Source organism: Staurois parvus, unplaced genomic scaffold (genome assembly GCF_062004578.1).
Source record: "Staurois parvus isolate SC_StPar_1 unplaced genomic scaffold, SC_StPar_1.0 ptg000246l, whole genome shotgun sequence".
Lineage (NCBI taxonomy): Eukaryota > Metazoa > Chordata > Amphibia > Anura > Ranidae > Staurois > Staurois parvus.
Genome location: NW_028318042.1, coordinates 2,915,080 through 2,936,070, shown reverse-complemented (window position 1 = coordinate 2,936,070; position 20,991 = coordinate 2,915,080). Strand labels below are relative to the sequence as shown.

Sequence of the window (20,991 nt, the reverse complement as noted above, 5' to 3'; positions counted from 1 at the left end):
GCAAGTGGTTAAATGGAAAACACCTGAACAAAAGCACATCAAAAACTGACCAGTGTGAAAGGGCCATTTAAAACACGTGCCAAAAATGCAACAAAGGAAGCCTTTTAAAAATGCAACTGCACGGTGTGAAAACTTCCATAGGATTTAAAAAGGGATGCATTTTTCGTCCGCTTTCTTTTAACTGAAAAACTGATCCATGTGAAAGGCTCTTTAAGCTGAACAAAAAGCACATCAAAACTGATCAGCTTGAAAGCAGCCTTAAGGGAAGTGTGTTTTTGTTTTCCTAAATCTACACCCATGACAGGTAGTTGGTTTGGAAAAAAACAAAACAAAGCCCGAATTACACAAAACGTATTTATTTCACAGGCAGAGGGGCAGCTCTTTGTGCATTAACACCACACCCATCACACAATTAAACAGGGGTCCGGGCAAGTAGGGAGTAAGTGCTCTGATAAACGGATGGATGTGAACGTCTAATCCACCAGCAGAGAGCTGTTCACAGCTGGGTATTGTTCAAAGAATGCCTGCAAAGAAAACACAATAGATTTCAGTCACAACATACATAAAAAGAAGAAAAAAAAAAACCGCAAGATTTGGTCCTGTCAAAATTGCTTATTTGGATTGAATAAAAAAGAAAAAAAGGGAGAGAAAAAGGAGAAAGAGAAGGAGAGAAAGAAGGAGAGAAGAAGAGAAAGAGAAGGAGAGAAAGAAGGAGAGAAAGAAGGAGAGAAGAAGAGAAAGAGAAGGAGAGAAGAAGAGAAAGAGAAGGAGAGAAAGAGAAGGAGAGAAAGAGAAGGAGAGAAAGAAGGAGAGAAAGAAGGAGAGAAGAAGAGAAAGAGAAGGAGAGAAGAAGAGAAAGAAAAAAGAAGAGAAAGAGAAGGAGAAGAGAAAGAGAAGGAGAGAAGAAGAAGAAGAAGAGAAAGAGAAGGAGAGAAGAAGAAGAAGAAGAGAAAGAGAAGGAGAGAAGAAGAAGGAGAAGAAGAAGAAAAAGAGAAGGAGAGAAGAAGAAGGAGAAGAAGAAGAAAAAGAGAAGGAGAGAAGAAGAAGAAGAAGAGAAAGAGAAGGAGAGAAGAAGAAGAAGAAGAGAAAGAGAAGGAGAGAAGAAGAAGAAGAAGAAGAAGAGAAGGAGAGAAGGAGAGAAGAAGAAGAAGAAGAAGAGAAGGAGAGAAGGAGAGAAGAAGAAGAGAAAGAGAAGGAGAGAAGGAGAGAAGAAGAAGAAAAAGAGAAAGAGAAGGAGAGAAGAAGAAGAAGAAAAAGAGAAAGAGAAGGAAAGAAGAAAAAGAGAAAGAGAAGGAAAGAAGAAGAAGAGAAAGAGAAGGAGAGAAGAAGAAGAAGAAGAGAAAGAGAAGGAGAGAAGAAGAAGAAGAGAAAGAGAAGGAGAGAAGAAGAAGAAGAAGAGAAAGAGAAGGAGAGAAGAAGAAGAAGAGAAAGAGAAGGAGAGAAGAAGAAGAGGAGAAAGAGAAGGAGAGAAGAAGAAGAAGAAGAGAAAGAGAAGAAGAGAAGAAGAAGAAGAAGAAGAGAAAGAGAAGAAGAGAAGAAGAAGAAGAAGAGAAAGAGAAGAAGAGAAGAAGAAGAGAAAGAGAAGAAGAGAAGAAGAAGAGAAAGAGAAGAAGAGAAGAAGAGAAGAAGAAGAAGAAGAGAAAGAGAAGAAGAGAAGAAGAGAAGAAGAAGAAGAAGAGAAAGAGAAGAAGAGAAGAAGAAGAGAAAGAGAAGGAGAGAAGAAGAAGAAGAAGAAGAAGAAGAAGAAGAGAAAGAGAAGGAGAGAAGAAGAAGAAGAAGAAGAAGAAGAAGAGAAAGAGAAGGAGAGAAGAAGAGAAAGAGAAGGAGAGAAGAAGAAGAAGAGAAAGAGAAGAAGAGAAGGAGAAGGAGAGAAGAGAAGAAGAAAAGAAAGAGAAGGAGAGAAGAGAAGAAGAAGAGAAAGAGAAGGAGAGAAGAGAAGAAGAAGAGAGAGGAGAGAAGAAGAAGAAGAAGAGAAAGAGAGAGGAGAGAAGAAGAAGAAGAAGAGAAAGAGAGAGGAGAGAAGAAGAAGAAGAGAAAGAGAAGGAGAGAAGAAGAAGAAGAGAAAGAGAAGGAGAGAAGAAGAAGAGAAAGAGAAGGAGAGAAGAAGAAGAGAAAGAGAAGGAGAGAAGAAGAGAAAGAGAAGAAGAGAAAGAGAAGGAGAGATGAAGAGAAGGAGAGATGAAGAGAAGGAGAGATGAAGAGAAAGAGAAGGAGAGATGAAGAGAAAGAGAAGGAGAGATGAAGAGAAAGAGAAGGAGAGATGAAGAGAAAGAGAAGCAGAGATGAAGAGAAAGAGAAGCAGAGAAGAAGAGAAAGAAAAGCAGAGATGAAGAGAAAGAAAAGAAGAGAAAGAGAAGCAGAGATGAAGAGAAAGAGAAGCAGAGATGAAGAGAAAGAGAAGCAGAGATGAAGAGAAAGAGAAGCAGAGATGAAGAGAAAGAGAAGCAGACAAGAAGAGAAAGAGAAGCAGAGAAGAAGAGAAAGAGAAGCAGAGAAGAAGAGAAAGAGAAGCAGAGAAAGAGAAGCAGAGAAGAAGAGAAAGAGAAGGAGAGAAGGAGAGAAGGAGAGAAGGAGAGAAGGAGAGAAGGAGAGAAGAAGAGAAGGAGAGGAGGAGAGAGAGGAGGAGAGAGAGGAGGAGAGAAAGGAGGAGAGAAAGGAGGAGAGAAAGGAGGAGAGAAAGGAGGAGAGAAAGGAGGAGAGAAAAAAAGAGGAGAGATAAAAGGAGGAAAGAAAGAGGAGAGAAAAAAAGGAAAGATAAAGGAGGAAAGAAAAAAAGGAGAGATAAAGGAGGAGTGAAAGAGAAGGAGAGAAAAGGGAGGTGAGATAAAGGAGGAGAGAAAGAGAAGGAGAGAAAAAGGAGGAGAAGGAGAGAACAAAGTGTGAAAGGGTAGAAGAAAGCGAAAAAAAAAAAAAATTTAGTCCTGCCAAAAACAAAAAAAACAAACAAATACAAAGCTTATTTGGACTGATTGAAAAAGGAAGAAGAGAGCGAAGGAGAGTGCAAAAAGGATATAGAGCAAAGAAAAGAGAAAAAGGGATGGTGAGAGAATTTGATTTGTCCAAAAAATAAATAAAAATCTAATTTATTTTGACAGATGGAAAAGGAAGGAGAGTGCTAAAAAAAGGGAAAAAAAGGTGAGAGTGGAAGGAAGGAGTACAAAAAAGTAAAGGAGGAGAGAGCAAAAGAGGGTGCAAAAGGGAAAAAAGATCAAAAGGAAAAAAAAACACAAAAAGGAGTAGAAAGCAAAAAGGAGGATGCAAAAGAGAAGGAGAGTGCAAAAGGAAAGGAGAGCACAGGAGGGTGCACAAAAAGGGAAAAAAGAGCAAAAGGGAAGGGAGAGTGCAAAAAGGAGAGAGCAAAAGTGGGTGCCAAAGGAAAGGAGAGTACAAAAAGGAGAACAAAGCAGGGTGCAAAAAATGGGAAGAATGAGAGCAAAGAAAAAAGTGCAAAAGGAAGGGAGAGTGCAAAAAATGGAAAGAAAGATAGAGCAAAAAAAAAAAGTGAAAGCATTGGAGAGAGCAAAAAGAGAGAAAGGGAGAGAACAAAAAGAGAGAAAAGGAAAGAATGGGAGAGCAAAAGGCAGGTGTAAAAATGAAGGAGAGTACAATGAAGGGTGGAAAAGGAATAAAGAGCACAGAAGAGAGGGGAAGGAGAGAGAACAGAATGCAAGCCGCAGAACCTCTTTCACCAGTCCATGGAGTATAGAGAAATGGGATATTTGTATTATTTGGGAACGTGAGGCCTGGCACCGAGGGCCTCAGTCAGTAGTACATAATCTAGCATGGCACTATACACAGCTTTGTCAGCCCATATACAATAAAGCGGTGTCAGCCATGATTGTCCGTCGGGAGGATCACTGCCTGGTTATTGCACATTCTGTATTGGGGTGCTGCTCTGCGGTAACAGAGGATTACAGGACGCAATATGCGGCCCCGCCATCTCAACCAGTGTGAAACTACAAATCCCAGCATGCACCCGGCAAGGAATGATGGGATCTGTAGTTCCACGGGTGGCAGAATGCCATTTTTGCTCCTGTCATATACACTGGCTCCTCAGGATGTTCAGGGAAGAACCATGGTTCGATGAGGAGAAGCAGGACAAGGACCGGAGAACGCTCACACGAGGAAAACAAACTACAAGAAGGGGGGGGGGTGGGCTCATGTCACCATGGTGACCATTATATTATCTCATAGGCTAACACATCCTCTTTGCTCGTTAGAGATGTCTCAGTTTCACCATAGCAACCACTAGTCTAACCCACTGATGTCTGCTGTTGCCACAGCAACCACCCATTGACTTCAAGGCCAGTGTAGGTTGCCATGGCAACAGCCAATGAGGCCAAAGCACACACACAATTAGAGGCTCATACACACGACCCAACAGAGTCACACATGCAAAGAGATGCTTGAATACACAATAATATGAATGTACACAAACTATCCACAGCCCCAGATATACAGGAGAGGGGTGTGGAGGTTCTTCTACCTCTGAACAAGGAGTCACCCTTCTAAAACAGGGCACCGGGGTCACACCAACTAATAGGGGGGCATTCATGGGACAAAGCCGAGATCTGACAAACATTCGGAGCTGTAAGACGAGGGGTGGAATTGTCAGAAAGGTTAAACAATGATTTAATTGCAGAGGTAGAAGTGACTGTGAAATGCAGAGATTATGCAGCAGCACATCATGCATTTAAATCTCTTATTAAGGATCTGGAGCTGTGAATCAGCCAGAGATTGGAAGAAAGAAAAAAACAGATGTTTAAATACAACTCTGAAAATTATCTAAACCATTTGAAGTGATCATAACAAAAACAGCAGGATGACGCACTTGGGGGTCCCACATTAATGGCGCCACAACAAGAGAGAGAGAGCAAATGAGAGTGAAAGACAGAAAGCACACACAAGAGGGAGGCGGGGGGGGGGGGGGGGGGGGGTGAGAGTGCCAGAGAGATCGCATGCATAAGAGGGGGGGGAGAGCGCACATAAGAGGGAGGCGGGGGGAGAGAGCGCCAGAGAGAGCGCATGCATAAGAGGGGGGGGGAGCGCACATAGGAGGGAGGCGGGGGGAGAGAGCGCCAGAGAGAGCGCACGCACAAGGGGGGGGGAGCGCACGCATAAGGGAGGGGGGAGAGCGCACGCATAAAAAGGGGGGGAGAGCGCACACAACAGGGAGGAAGGGGGGAGAGAGCGCCAGAGAGAGTGCACACACAAGAGGGGGGGGGGTAGAGAGCGCACGCATAAGAGGGGGGGGAGAAAGCGCACGCATAAGAGGGGAGGGTAGAGAGCGCACGCATAAGAGGCGGGGAGACAGCGCACGCATAAGGGGGGGGAAGGAGGGCACGCATAAGAGGGGGGGGAGAGAGGGCACGCATAAGAGGGGGGGGGAGAGAGGGCACGCATAAGAGGGGGGGGAGAGAGGGCACGCATAAGAGGGGGGGGAGAGAGGGCACGCATAAGAGGGGGGGGAGAGAGGGCACGCATAAGAGGGGGGGGAGAGAGGGCACGCATAAGAGGGGGGGGAGAGAGGGCACGCATAAGAGGGGGGGGAGAGAGCGCACGCATAAGGGGGGGGGAGAGAGCGCACGCATAAGGGGGGGAGAGAGGGCACGCATAAGAGGGGGGGGAGAGAGCGCACGCATAAGGGGGGGGGGAGAGAGCGCACGCATAAGAGGGGGGGAGAGCGCACGCATAAGAGGGGGGGAGAGCGCACGCATAAGAGCAAGCACAAGAAAGCAAGAGTGTGCAAAACGAGAGAGAGTGCAAGCAAATAAAAGGAAAGTATAGAAAGACTGAGGAATAGGAGAAAAGAGCACAAGATGGAAAAATAATAGATTGCAAAGTGGAAGAAGGGAGTGTGAGTGCATGAGAATATAGAGGGAGAACAAGGAGGAAAAGTGAGAAAGGGTGAAAGAGGGAAGGAGAGAAAGAATAAAAAGGAAGGGATGAAAGAACTAAGGAGGACGAAGACGTCCATAATGGCAGCTCAGCTGCTTGTGCAAAGAAAAAAGAAAAACTGGAGAAGTGCAGAATTTTGTATATTCACTTTCATAGCGAAGGATAAGCAAATATGGAGGTTTACATTGCTATTCACCTTCATAAAATGCTAGATATCTGGCAATTTTGCCTCCAATTTTTTTTTTTTCATTGGTTGAACTGGATGAATTTGTAGCTCTTTATCAATCTGAACTATGTAACTCTGCACCGCAGCACATTATGCATCACCACAAAGCAGAATGTGAAGAGGACCTCATCATTAACCTATTTTTATTAGTAATTATTCTTCATTTGTGACACGGCGTTAGCCAATTACAATACCATCAGTAGACCTGTGCAAAAAAACAAAAAAAAATTGTTTACAACTAAATGAAATTTGTTAGATTTCAGAATGATTCAGTCAGTTCGTTCTTGGGATTCATTTCGGTAATTTGTATTCTAATTCCATTCGAAAACATTTCAACCAAATTCGAAAAGTCGTTTGCATTTGAAATGGATTCAACAAAATTTGTAAAAATTGTTCGAAATCAAAAATACTTCAACCAAGCTTAAAAAAAAAAAAAAAAAAAAACAGGGAGGAGGGGACCAGTCCTTAAAGCGGAACTTCCCCTTTTGGGTGGCGCTCCGACAAACATTTGAAAACAAATTTAAAGCGATTTTGTCTTCGAATTGAATTTTGTCCGAATTTTGTTTGGTTATTTTGAAATCATTTAAAATTACCAAATTTTTAGCTCCGTAAGATGCACGTCCCCCCCCAAAAAAAAATGGGGGAAAATGTCTGTGTGTCTTATGGAGTGAAAATGGAGTGGCCGGCCCGGTATTCCCTCCCCCCGTCGCCATGTTAGAATACCAGGCCGGCCGATTGGCTCTTCTGTGCAGCAGAACCTTCAGACCTCCCGCTGTCCTACTTGTTCCTCCAGCGGTGTCCTCACCGTCTTCTCTGCCCGGCACTTTTAGTGTGGGCACCTGGCTGCAGGGGCGTATCTGCCAGAAGGCAAACAAGGCGTTTGCCTAGGGCGGCAGTTTACAGGGGGGCGGCACACCCCCCAGGCAGAAGGGACACTGTGTGTCAGCGGCAGGGCCGCCATGGGTGAGGGTACAGCCAAGTCCACAAACAAGTAGGGTCACCCAGGCTAAGGGACCGGCTGCAGAGGAGAGCGGAGTGGTGGGTGGATCCCTTGTGTGCGCTTGAAGCGTGAGGGCCGGGCCCACTGTCAGTGTGCGCCGGGATGTGCAGGATGGCCAGAAGGTGCCAGCGGAGGAGGAAGAGGACGAGGTCAGGGTGGAGGAGCCCCCCGCTCTTTTGCAGCCACCGCTTGAGATCCTGGGGGAGATGGGACACAGGCGTCCCTCCTGAAGTGATCCTGACACCATCTGGAGGAGCCCCTGATGGACAGGTAAGAGCTTGGAGGACTGGTGCTTCCCCACTCCTGTGACCCTGACACACAGCCCCCCACCTGTCCCACTTCCCTCCCCCATACCATTGCCCCCTCTCCATCACACTGCCCCCTGTCACCCTGCACCCACCTGTCACTCTTTCCCACACCTGTTCCACTTCCCCCCTCCTGTCCCACACATTGTCACACTACCCATCTGTCCCTACTGCCCCTCACCTGTCCCTCTGCGCTCCTCCAGTCTTGCTGTCCTGATCCTGTCCCATGCCCCCATCACGCTACCCCACCTGTCCCCTCTGCGCTCCTCCTGTCCCACTGCCCCTCACCTGTCGTCCTGTCCCATGCCCCCTGCCGTGCTGCCCCCACCTGTCCCTCTGCACTCCTCCTGCCCCACTGCCCCTCACCTGTCTTTCTGCACTCCTCCTGTCCTACTGCCCCGATCCTGTCCCCTGCCCCCCACCTGTCCCTCTGCACTTCTCCTGTCCCACTGACGTTCACCTGTCCCTCTGCGCTCCTCCTGTCCCTCTGCCTCCCCACCCATCATGCTGCCCCCCATAATGCTGCCTCCCTCTTGTCCTGCTACCCTCCTATCTGTCCTGATCTCCCCCTTCATGCTGCCCCCTTCCTGTCCTGCTGCCCCCCCATCACGCTGACCGCCTCCTGTCTCGCGATCCCCCCCCCCCAACCATGTCACACTGCCCTCCATCATGCTCCTGTACTGAAAAGACGGATCTTAAACAGCAAGGGGAGGGACAAATTTAGATAGGGGGTGCCCGATTTTAGTCTTGCCTAGGGCAGCACAAAACCAAAATACACTACTGCCCAGCTGTGACAGCTTGCGGCTTCACGGCTGGGTGTCCACTGCGCATGCGCGAGAAGCTGGTCTCTGGTCATCTCCTGTACTACGTCAGCAGTCTCTGGTCATCTCCTGTACTGTGTATGCAGTCTCTGGTCATCTCCTGTACTACGTCCGCAGTCTCTGGTCATCTCCTGTACCACGTCCGCAGTCTCTGGTCATCTCCTGTACCACGTCCGCAGTCTCTGGTCATCTCCTGTACCACGTCCGCAGTCTCTGGTCATCTCCTGTAGTACGTCCGCAGTCTCTGGTCATCTCCTGTAGTACGTCCGCAGTCTCTGATCATCTCCTGTACTACGTCCGCAGTCTCTGGTCATCTCCTGTACTACGTCCGCAGTCTCTGGTCATCTCCTGTACTACGTCCGCAGTCTCTGGTCATCTCCTGTACTACGTCCGCAGTCTCTGGTCATCTCCTGTACTACGTCCGCAGTCTCTGGTCATCTCCTGTACTACGTCCGCAGTCTCTGGTCATCTCCTGTACTATGTCCGCAGTCTCTGGTCATCCCCTGTACTATGTCCGCAGTCTCTGGTCATCTCCTGTACTGTGTCCGCAGTCTCTGGTCATCTCCTGTACTATGTCCGCAGTCTCTGGTCATCTCCTGTGCCATTTCTGCAGTCCATTGGTTCAGAATATTTTTTTTCTAATTTTCCTCCTCTAAAACCTAGGTGCATCTTATGGAGTGAAAAATATGGTAGTAAACAAATCACTTAAGTGGGCTTCACTCTTCAAAAGGTTGAGCACCCCCTGATTTACACTATACAGATATCCTTTTTAGAATGCACTGACTGGGATGGCGGAAAAAATAGGGGACCCTACATGGAAAAAAACCTGAAAAAGATGGAAGATGAATAATTATGTTTAACCTCTTGTTTATTCATTATAGATTTTCTATAGTTCCTATAGAGGTATTACTTTTATTAAGTAAAGGAGTGCGCTCTGCATACTGAGGAACATATCGCCGCACTCCTCCCATGATAGATCTTCATATTACAAATGCTGACGTTCAGATGTGAGGTTTTTGAAGATCAAAAAGGTTCAGCAGTGCCCTCTAGTGGCAATCAGACGTACCTGGAACAGAGAGCTGGTCTGCAGGACCCCAGAGGTGCAGCACATCTCTCTTATGGAATGCATCGCCAGCTGAGGACAGCCCAAGTCCAGCACTCGCAGGCCAAGCTTACTGGCCAGGATTGGCCCAATAGTTGTACCGCATGGCACATCATTTCTCACCATGAACTCCTGGTGCAGGAAAAAAAAAAATTGCTGAAGAAAATAAAGCTTGTTGTCACATTTAGATACAATATTCTGTACTTTCAGTAGAAAAGCAAAAATAGACAATATGGAAAGCTAATCTCTTGCATTTAAAAAAGTGGACTTTAGTAGCGTTACAAGTTTACAAGATTAAATTCCTAATATCTCACATTATACAGTAGCTACAGGTATTGTGGAGAAATTCATCTTTCAGGTTTGAAAGAGGAGCAGAAATCCTAGCTCTTACTTTCTTCATAGCCTTGTGCAGAACAGAATGATCACAATGAACTGGTGTGGACTGGAGGGATTTCCACCTTTTTGTTGTTATTAAAAACAAAAAGGTAAAAAATGTATAACCTGCATATCCCTCCATATAGAATTTGTCTGACTTGCCCCTGTATATTCATGGAAGATGGAAAAAGGGTTGTCTAAAGCCAGCAATACATTGCAGGTTCAGCAGGGACTGGCCAAAATTTGATCCATGTATGGGCAGGGTGGCTGTACACTAATCAACCTCAGGTTACCACCATCAGAATACAATACCACAGTAGAAAGGATTCCCCCACCCTTGTGTGTGGATAGGGGAATCTGTTAATTTCCAATTTTCATTCAACAAATGAGTTGAATGTAAAAACAAACAAAAAAAAAAGAATAATAATAATAATAAAATTTGTGTGTGGCCAGCCTAAAGCTAGCCATAGATTTTGCTCTTGCTTAGCCCCACAGGCTGAACAGGAGAAATCCATCACTTCCCCTATCCATGCTAAACACAATGGAGGAATCTACACTGCCATCTTACACCCAGACAGCTGCATCACCTGCGGCTGTTTGAATATCTGAACAGCGACTATGTGATTGGATGCAGTCAGTCAACTATATTCTACCTGGCTCCTTCACATTTTCAAATTGAAATTTTACTGAGGTCACCCAGGGCATGAATATTAACCAATTGAGCAGGCATTCATTAAAATTTGAGCCATGTATGACCTGTTTAAGATCGGGTTCATACTGATGCATGACGCTGATGCGGGTGTCAATGTTACATTAATGATACCCCGAAACAGATCGCAAAATACAGTGCGATTTCCAGAAAACCGCATTGCATGGGTATAAGAAAAAATGAAAAAAAAACACAAACAAAAAAAAGGTCCTACACCTTTTTGGTGTGGATGCGATCTGATTTTAGCCATATAAAAAAAAAAAAAATGAATGGCTCAAATTGCACCACACACATGGCATGTAATTCACACAGGAATGCGGTGCGATTCCTATTTGAATTACTTGCGGAGTCCCACTCTGCATTATTGTGAACCGGGGCTGAAAGTCTAAACATAGGTGGTAGATGATTATATACATTATATACCCAAACACGGCGCACTCCCCGGAAGAAGCTAAGCTCTCTCCCTAATTATCAGCAGCTAGAGGGACCAACTCCTGGATCATGTGACCACTGTGATAGCAAATCACAATGGTCACATGATCGACAATCCTTCCCACCCCCTGGCTGTTCAGAACTCTTTAAAAAAGGGCAGAAAGGGCTTAGGAAGCTTACAATCTAAAGTCTCAATCCCATATACATATACAACACATACTAGGGCCAACTTAGACTGGAGTTCATGGACCTATCAGCATTTCCTTAGAGCAGCCTTTAACCTTTCTTACCCCCGAGGAACCCTCAAAATAGTTTTCAGGTTCTCAAAGAACCCCCGCTAAAAAGGGAATATACCTAGAGTGTGTGTACTCCAGCGCTCTAGGAAATGAATTGCCAAAAGGGAAGCCAAGGGGACCAGGACAGAGGTGGCCTAAAGATAATGCTTCAGGGGTGCAGCCCTCCTCAGACGGGGGAATCAACCACTGGAAAAAGAGCAGACAGATGGCGCACACAACTAGCGCATTATCCAAGATTTATTCAAAGATATAAAAGACAAAAACATACTCACAGACGAAGAAGCATGTATAAAAAGCTTTTGTATGATGGAGATGGCCACAACAGCGGGCAAGGTGTTCCAACTGTCAGTGCGGTCAGGAGGCTGACGCATTTTGGAAAGGGACGCATCAGCCTCCTGTCCGCACTGACAGTTGGAACACCTTGCCCGCTGTTGTGGCCATCGCCATTATGCAAAAGCTTTTTATACATGCTTTGTCTTTTGAGTATGTTTTTGTCTTTTATATCTTTGAATACATCTTGGATAATGCACTAGGTGTGTGCCCCATCTGTCTACTCTTTTTCCAATATACCTACAGTGCATACTTAATGTCCAGTCTAACCTTCACAGCCAGTTTACATTAGCAATTAGTGGAAAATTGCCCTTTTGCATTGGTGGTCAGTGAGGGTGAGAGATAAATCCACCATTTCTCAAGGCTCAAGGAACCCCTAGTAACCTCAGGAAGAACCATGGGGTTACAGGGAACCCTGGCTGAGAAAGATGGCTTTGGAGTGTGTGAGAAAACGAGAGTACCCAGAGGAAATCCACATAAGTGCAGGAACAGCCACCAACCCAATGCTGCCAGGCAGAAGTGCCATCTCTTAAGCCACTTTCCATTTAAAGGTTGCTCCAACCAACAATGATATTTTACTTATAAGTGACACCTGGTGGGCTGCATCAGTTCCCTGGCTCCTTATGGATCTTGGATAATCCAACAGTGAGACCTCTCTGCCAAAAAGTTCCTTATTCCACTCCTGTCCCTCAGGGCGTTTTGGGTGTTCTGACCCACTTATGTGTTCCAGGGATGGTGGGAGACCCTCATAATGGGTAAAGTAGGTGTGCAGACCCTGGAACCCAGAGATCTCACCAATAGCCCCGGGAAGATAAGAGTTATTGTCAGGTGGTTTAACTCCCTACTTTTGCGGGGTGGTGCAGTTTGCCATCAGTTCTCTACCAACAGGGTCTGTAAAAACAAAAAGAGCCAACGACCCGACATTGTCATGTTCCTCGGTGACCTATCAGTACCTGCAGGGGCACTCCAACGCGCCCAGCAATTTCACGCAACACAGCTTCAGTCACGGCAGTGGAGGCATAGCGCTGGTTGCTGTTCACTTTGATGACTGGTCCCTAAAAAAAAAAAATTAAAAAAAAAAAAATTAAAGTTATGTAGATAGCCAAAAGATTACAATTGGGAAGGATGACATAATTAAGAGTCGTAGATAAACAAACACAGAAGCTCACCTTGTGGAAAAGTGGCCTGTGATTTTCCTCATGTTTATCCCTGCAGAAGGAAAAACATTTATCCATATAAAGATGTATTCAACATACATATACAACAGTGAAAGCTTTCCAGTCTTTAGATGAGGTGCATTAGTACTCTTTTTTCCAGGCTAAAACATTTTCAGCAAGTACAGAAAATACCTACTGATCCTAACAGAAATGTGTCCTGTCACTTACTGTGCTTATAGGATAAGGGGAAGTGCAGCCACCCAGGGACAGAAGTGTGTTTAGGAAAAAGGTAAAAAAATAAAAAAAAAACAAAAACAAACAAAAAACAAAACAAACAAAAAAAAACAAAACACACCACATAGCCACATGTACAAGACAAATAACTGACACACACACTTGATCCCCTCCTGATATTGAATGTTTGCCCACTCACAAAGAAGTGATCAGTCTAAAGGCGCGCACACGCGCACACACGCACACACACAGATTTTGAATGTTTGCCCACTCATAAAGAAATGATCAGTCTAAAAATCGAATGTTCGGTGTATTGTAACACGGAGAGACAGAATAGCAACAAAAAGTCAAAACAAATGCATGTCTAACAAATGATGACTGATTTGCATGTTCCTGAGGGAAATAAGTATTTGATCCCCTATCATTCAGCAGGATTTCTGGATACCAGGTGTCTTTCATACAGGTAACAAGCTGAGATTAGAAGTAGTCTCCTAAAGGGAGTGCTGCTAATCTCATTTTGTTACCTGTATAAAAGACACCTGTCCACAGGAGCAATCAAACAATCAAATTCCAAACTCTCCACCATGGTAAAGACCAAAGAGCTGTTCAAGGATGTCAGGGACAAGATTGTAGACCTACACAAGGCTGGACTGGACTACCAAACCATGGCCAAGCAGCTTGGTGAGAAGGTGACAACAGTTGGTGCAATCATTCGCAAATAGAAGAAACACAAAACAACTGTCAGTCTCCCTAGGTCTGGTGCACCATGCAAGTTCTCAGCTCCTGGAGTGTCAATGATCATGAGAACAGTGAGGAATCATCCCAGAACTACACGTGAGGATCTTGTCAATGATCTCCAGGCAGCTGGGACCACAGTCACCAAGAAAACAATTAGTAACACACTACGCCGACAAGGACTGAAATCCTGCAGTGCCCACAAGGTCCTTCTGCTCAAGAAAGCACATGTCCAGGCCTATCTGAAGTTTGCCACTGAACATCTGAATGATGCAGAGGAGGACTGGTTGAAAGTGTTGTGGTCAGATGAGACCAAAATAGAGCTCCTTGGCATCAACTGAACTCGCCGTGTTTGGAGGAGGAGGAATGCTGCCTATGACCCCAAGAACACCATCCCAACTGTCAAACATGGTGGTGGAAAGATTCTGCTTTGGGGGTGTTTTTCTGCTAAGGGGACAGGACAACTGCACCGGATCAAAGGGACGATGGACGGGGCAATGTACCGTCAAATCTTGGGTGAGAACCTTCTTCCCTCAGCCAGGGCATTGAAAATGGGTCGTGGATGGGTGTTCCAGCATGACAATGACCCAAAACACACGGCCAAGGCAACAAAGGAGTGGCTCAAGAAGCACATTAAGGTCCTGGAGTGGCTTAGCCAGTCTCCAAACCTTAATCCGATTGAAAATCTGTGGAGGGAGCTCAAAGTGCAAGTTGCCAAACTTGCCAAAGACTTGGAGAGGATCTGCCAAGAGGAGTGGGACAAAATCCCTCCTGAGATGTGTGCAAACCTGATGGCCAACTACAGGAAACGTCTGACCTCTGTGATTGCCAACAACAGATTTGCCACCAAGTACTAAGTCATGTTTTGTGAAGGGGATCAAATACTTATTTCCCTCATGAACATGCAAATCAGTCATCATTTGTTAGACAGCAAGGAGAGCTCTGAGAGCAGATTGGAGGGAAGAGATACACCCCCTTCACACAGCACACTGTCAATCTGCTGGAGGCCCCTCCCAGTCACCATTTTTCTCTTGGTGTCAGGAAAACTCATCAGAAGTGACTCATGCTGACAACAGAGGAAGGAGGCAGCAGACAGAAATGACACTTAGTGCTCTTGAATGAGACAAATACATACTATAGAAGGATATGCTTGGTTCATATATCATGTCTGAGATTTACAACCACTTTAAAGGTTTCTATATGCATGCCATTTACTTACATGTAGTTAGGATGCACGGCGTGTGCCATATCAGCACTGATCATAAAGGATTTGGGCACAGATTCTTCAAAGGCAGTCAGATTCTGAGGGGTGCAGGAAATGCGACGCAAGATCAGCTCAGTAAGAAGTGACTCTGCTCCGTGCGCGCTCTCCGATCCCACCTGATTGGAAAAAAAAAAAAAACCATACACGTGACTAAATGGTTGAAAATCTGAAAAGAAAATCCCCAATATTTAGTAATAAATCTTCCTAACAGTTGTCAGCATCACCCAGTAAAATTCACATCAACATCCCTAATCGGCATGTCTATTCTGATCGGTTACTTAGGAAGTATTGAAGACAATGGGGTTGATTTACTGAAGGCAAATAGACTACGCACTTTGCACAGTGAAGACTTACGTCATTTACTAAGGTCTGGAGCAACTGCACTTTGCAAACAATAACCAATCACATGCAAGGAAAAAAAAAAAAAAAAAAGAAATGCATTTTTGGTTGCACGTGACCGGATTAGGGAAGTCAGCTCCTTTATTAAGCTTTGGAGCAACTGCACAGTCTATTTGTCTTTAGTAAATCAACCCCATTGGATCAACATGGCAGCCAGCCAACTAGCACCTTGTGACCACTGTCAACAATGGCAGCCTTTGCGTTTCCATCAGTAGAGGTTTTCTATTCTATGGGGTTGATTTACTACTAAAGGCAAAAACAGACCGAGCTCTTTGCAAAGTGCAGTTACACCCTGCAAGTGCATTTACTCCAGAGCCTCGTAAAGGAGGTAAACCTTACTTTGCAAAGAATACTCAATCACATGGAAGAAAAAAACAAAACAAAAAAAAACCCCACAAAAAAAAAAAAACAAAACCACAAAACAAAACCAAAAAAAAAAATCATACAAAAAAACCCCCTCCAAACCCAGCATTTTTGCATGTACATGATTGGATGATGGACGCCAGCAAAGCAGGACTACACTGGGGGAGTAGGGATGCTGCCATTCCTTCCCCCTCCCCTATATTTGAAAGAGTCTTTGATATTCATTTCTCCATTATCTTTGGAGCACACCTTGGATGGTCACCAACATATTTTCTGATACGATCAATTGTGCTTTTCATGGTGGATGTACGGCTCCACGTGCCTGGCGGTCACCGATACCTTTAGCTGAGGGCCTCTGTCCATACTCTGCCCTATATGTTATGCACTGGTCTTATGGGAGGCCATATCACCAACCGAAATGTATACTTTGTCTCCCTGAAGAAGCGGCCTTTGTCCCAAGAAACGTGTTGGAGCAATGAACAAAGTATCTACTTGTACTTAAATGCTGGAGCAATCAGAGTATTTTATCAGTACCAAAGATGTCAAGGAATCATCCTACGAGTATCATTATTTCAATCTGTGATTTATTGTCAGTAGGCTACATTTTGTAGTACTGTCCGTCCAACACATTTTGTAGTACTGTCCGTCCAACACATTTTGTAGTACTGTCCGTCCAACACATTTTGTAGTACTGTCCGTCCAACACATTTTGTAGTACTGTCCGTCCAACACATTTTGTAGTACTGTCCGTCCAACACATTTTGTAGTACTGTCCGTCCAACACATTTTGTAGTACTGTCCGTCCAACACATTTTGTAGTACTGTCCGTCCAACACATTTTGTAGTACTGTCCGTCCAACACATTTTGTAGTACTGTCCGTCTAACACATTTTGTAGTACTGTCCGTCCAACACATTTTGTAGTACTGTCCGTCCAACACATTTTGTAGTACTGTCCGTCCAACACATTTTGTAGTACTGTCCGTCTAACACATTTTGCAGTACTGTCCGTCCAACACATTTTGTAGTACTGTCCGTCCAACACATTTTGTAGTACTGTCCGTCCAACACATTTTGTAGTAATGTCTGTCCAACACATTTTGTAGTACTGTCCGTCCAACACATTTTGTAGTACTGTCCGTCCAACACATTTTGTAGTACTGTCCGTCCAACACATTTTGTAGTACTGTCCGTCTAACACATTTTGTAGTACTGTCCGTCCAACACATTTTGTAGTACTGTCCGTCTAACACATTTTGCAGTACTGTCCGTCTAACACATTTTGCAGTACTGTCCGTCCAACACATTTTGTAGTACTGTCCGTCTAACACATTTTGTAGTACTGTCCGTCCAACACATTTTGTAGTACTGTCCGTCCAACACATTTTGTAGTACTGTCCGTCTAACACATTTTGCAGTACTGTCCGTCCAACACATTTTGTAGTACTGTCCGTCCAACACATTTTGTAGTACTGTCCGTCTAACACATTTTGCAGTACTGTCTGTCCAACACATTTTGTAGTACTGTCTGTCCAACACATTTTGTAGTACTGTCCGTCCAACACATTTTGTAGTAATGTCTGTCCAACACATTTTGTAGTACTGTCTGTCCAACACATTTTGTAGTATTGTCTGTCCAACACATTTTGTAGTATTGCCTGTCCAACACATTTGGGCCTATTATGATATATGTGTCCTATTGTCATGCCCCACCAATATGATGGTTTTTTAGCTAATAAAAAGGCGGTAAACTTTTCTTCCACTCTTTTATTATTTTTGTTATATATGATTTGGAACATTAAAAACCCCATTAGTTTTTTTGGTTAGGGTTTTATTTACTTTTAAGTTCTGAAGCAATTGCACTTGCAAAGTGCACAGTCTTTCAAATCAACCCTTACATTCCATTGCTGAAGAAACATGCCACAAAAACATAAAATAGAGTGAGGTCAACATTTTGTTCTAATAATCCAAAATGCAATACACCAAGAATTTTAATAGAGTGTCATATTTATGTATTTTAGTTTTTTATTTTTACTACTGGCATGCTGGTGATACTTAGCATTCTGGACAGATTTACTGATGGTGTGATTGGTTTCACCAAAGTCACTCGCTATTCAAGTCTACTGCTGTAGGGCTGTGCTGGAACCATGGATCTATTAACATTGATATTATTTATTTCAGGTACTTATATAGCACCATCAATTTACGCAGAGCTTTACATATATATTGTACATTCACATCAGTCCCTAACCCTTAAGGGGCGTACAGTCTAAGGTCCCTAACTCACATTCATACATACACATACTAGAACCAATTTGGACAGGATCCAATTAACCTACCAGCATGTCTTTGGAGTGTGGGAGGAAACCGGAGTACCCGGAGGAAACCCACACAGGCACAGGGAGAACATGCAAACTCCAGGCAGATGGTGCCGTGGTTGGGATTCTAACCAACGACCCTAGTACTAGCCAGGCAGAAGTGCTAACCACTTAGCCATATATGATATATGGACACATTTATGGTAAACAGACTGTAGTGGAAAAAAAAAAAAACACTGATGGAGTAAATGGTAATATGAGTAGTGGCTGATGGGACATATCTCCAACAAGTTGAAGGTTACAAGTGCCAACAGACTAGTCATACGCGTGTATCCTTGTACATTTTGGGAGAGTTGCATCATGGACGCCTTTTCTGCCAAGTAAAGGTCACATGTTCTCCTGTCCATTGCAGCTGTCTGTAGGATTGCCCCCCCCCCCATACCATCTCCTTGTAATGTCCCCTCATATGCAGAGCGTGTGTCACAAGGACACAATGGGGGGAGAGTTACTAAAACTGGAGCACTCAAAAGCTGATCAGCCTCTATGCACAGCTGCACCAGATTCTAATTTCAGCAAGTAAAACGGAGTTCACCTTTTTATTTTTTAAATCTTTTTTGTTTTATTGAGTTAGTTGGGGGGACGACGACAAAAAAACAAAAAACCCACACACAAAAAACAAACAGTTGCCCTCGCAGGGGCAGGGCTAAGGCCCAACAAATCTAAAACATAGAACAAACTAAAAAGTGCAAAACAACCCCAAAAGGAGAAAAGGGGAGGGGGAGGGGGGGATTCAACTTTTGCTAAAAAAAAAAAAAAAAAAAAAGTGCCCATTTTTTTTTCACCTGTAAAAAGTGCATTTATTATTTTTTGTTGCAAGAACCTGTAAACCGTTGCGCCAGTGATCACTGGTGCCTTGCAAGTCTCCCGCAGACCTGTCCGTATATTTGCTTGCCCGTACGGGAAGTACAGGCACGCAGATATACTGACAGGAAGAATCGATGAACAACCACCGCGTTCCACAGTGCAATGGCAGTTCATTGAGAATTACAAGCCGACAGCCGCAAAGGCTGTTGGGACTTGTAGTTTCTCATTCACAGGACTCTCCGAATGAGTAACGTGGGCAGAAAGGTGCAGTTTTTAAAAATATTGACAGCTAGCAGGAGGAGAAGATCCCCGCTAGTTGTCAAAGCAGGGGGCGGTCACTTCATAACATGTTACACCCTGAATAGGAGTGTGACATGTATCGTGATATGAAAGGTGAACTTATCCTATAAGCTTTGACAATAAAATAGTTTTTAACCTCTGAAACTTCTAAGCAACTTATTCCCTCCCTTGTTATATCTCGCCTTGACTATTGTAACTCCCTCCTCATTGGCCGACCTCATCACAGGCTATCCCCTCTTCAGTCTATCATGAATGCTGCTGCCAGACTCATCCACCTTACTAACCATTCCATATCTGCCACCCCTCTCTGCCAATCCCTCCACTGGCCTCCACTCAGTCTCCTCCACCCCTCTCTGCCAATCCCTCCTCTGGCCTCCACTCAGTGTCCTCCACCCCTCTCTGCCAATCCCTCCACTGGCCTCCACTCAGTGTCCTCCACCCCTCTCTGCCAATCCCTCCACTGGCCTCCACTCAGTGTCCTCCATCCCTCTCTGCCAATCCCTCCACCCCTCTCTGCCAATCCCTCCACTGGCCTCCACTCAGTGTCCTCCAACCCTCTCTGCCAATCCCTCCACCCCTCTCTGCCAATCCCTCCACTGGCCTCCAGTGTCCTCCGCCCCTCTCTGCCAATCCCTCCACTGGCTTCCCATTGCCCAATGGATAAAATTAAAAAACATTAACAATCACATATAAAGTCATTTATAACTCTGCTCCCAAATACATCACCAATATTGTCTCCAAATATCACCCAAACCATCTTCTTTGCTCCTCCCACTACCTCCTGCTCTTTATTTCCCTTTTCTCCTCCTCCCATGCTCGTCTCAAGAGCCCCCCATCCTCTGGAAACCTCTACCCCAATTTATCAGACTATCGCTTACTCTGCTCACTTTTAGGCGAACTCTGAAGTCGTGTCTCTTCAGGGAAGCCTATCCTGCCCTCAGCTAATAATGGAATCTTCTACTCTTCCTACTAGTCCATCCCCCACAGATATTACCTTTTGTACCACCAGCCCCTCCCTCTTAGACTGTAAGCTCCAAGGATCAGGGCCCTCCTATCCCTCTTGTATTGAACTGTATTGTTGCTGTATTGTCTCTTTATATTGTAAAGCTCTGAGCAAACGGCTGGCGCCATATAAATCCTGTATTATAAGAACAATAAAATCTGGAAGCGGATTGGTTTCTATGCAGAGATACACCAGATTTTGCACCATGAAGTCTTAGTAAATAACACCAAATTTGTCCTGATAGGATGATTTCACCATCACTCCCAGCATGCCTCACCTCCTCGTTGTCATACAGCGTGATCATCCTGACATTGGAGTCATTGGTCAGAGAGGTGGATGACTCACAGGATTTCAGAAGAGCCTGCAGTATAAAGAGGAGAATGAGCAGAGAATGTATTAGGACACAGGAAGCATCAAGCAATGTAGAGCAGTTCAGGACTGACCATTTAATAACATTTCTTTTAGTTTTGCATAGAGGTTGGAGAGTTAAAAGTGTATGTAAACCCAAACACTGGTCTTCTCTAATGTTCTCCTTTTTGGTCTGTTAAAAGTAATTCTAAGAGGGTTTTTTTTTTTTTTAACCCCTTGTCGTCCGCCTGCTGTTTATAAACGGCAATGCGGTGGCAGTGCAGGGGTGGGTTGCCGTTCCTAAACGGCACCCGCCTTCTCTAGCTGTGCGTGCTCCCTGGGAGTGCGCAGCACCGCAATCCGGTGCCCGCTGTGTCCTCCGGACACAGTGAAACACCGATCGTCGGACGGGACCTCTGTATGAGGTCCCGATCATGTGATCACTGATTGGCCAATCAGTGATCACATGCAAAGTAGTAAGCAAGATGTCACTTGTGACATCATTGCTTACCA

At 44.8% G+C, this 20,991-nt stretch overlaps 1 protein-coding gene across 4 annotated transcripts in view; it reads right to left on the bottom strand.

Moving 5' to 3' along the window:
• Positions 1–340: 340 nt before the first annotated feature.
• The window catches only part of DNPEP (aspartyl aminopeptidase), a 73,204-nt gene continuing 52,553 nt past the window's right edge, over positions 341–20,991 (bottom strand). For all 4 annotated transcript variants that reach the window (XM_089680609.1, XM_089680610.1, XM_089680612.1 and 1 more), the window contains exons 10-15: positions 20,408–20,491; positions 14,840–15,000; positions 12,664–12,703; positions 12,448–12,549; positions 9,317–9,484; positions 341–524 (exon numbers count right to left, since the gene is read on the bottom strand). In XM_089680609.1, the coding sequence (XP_089536735.1) occupies positions 474–524; positions 9,317–9,484; positions 12,448–12,549; positions 12,664–12,703; positions 14,840–15,000; positions 20,408–20,491 (606 nt within the window). In that variant the 3' untranslated portion in view covers positions 341–473. The remainder of the gene's footprint in view (positions 525–9,316; positions 9,485–12,447; positions 12,550–12,663; positions 12,704–14,839; positions 15,001–20,407; positions 20,492–20,991) is intronic.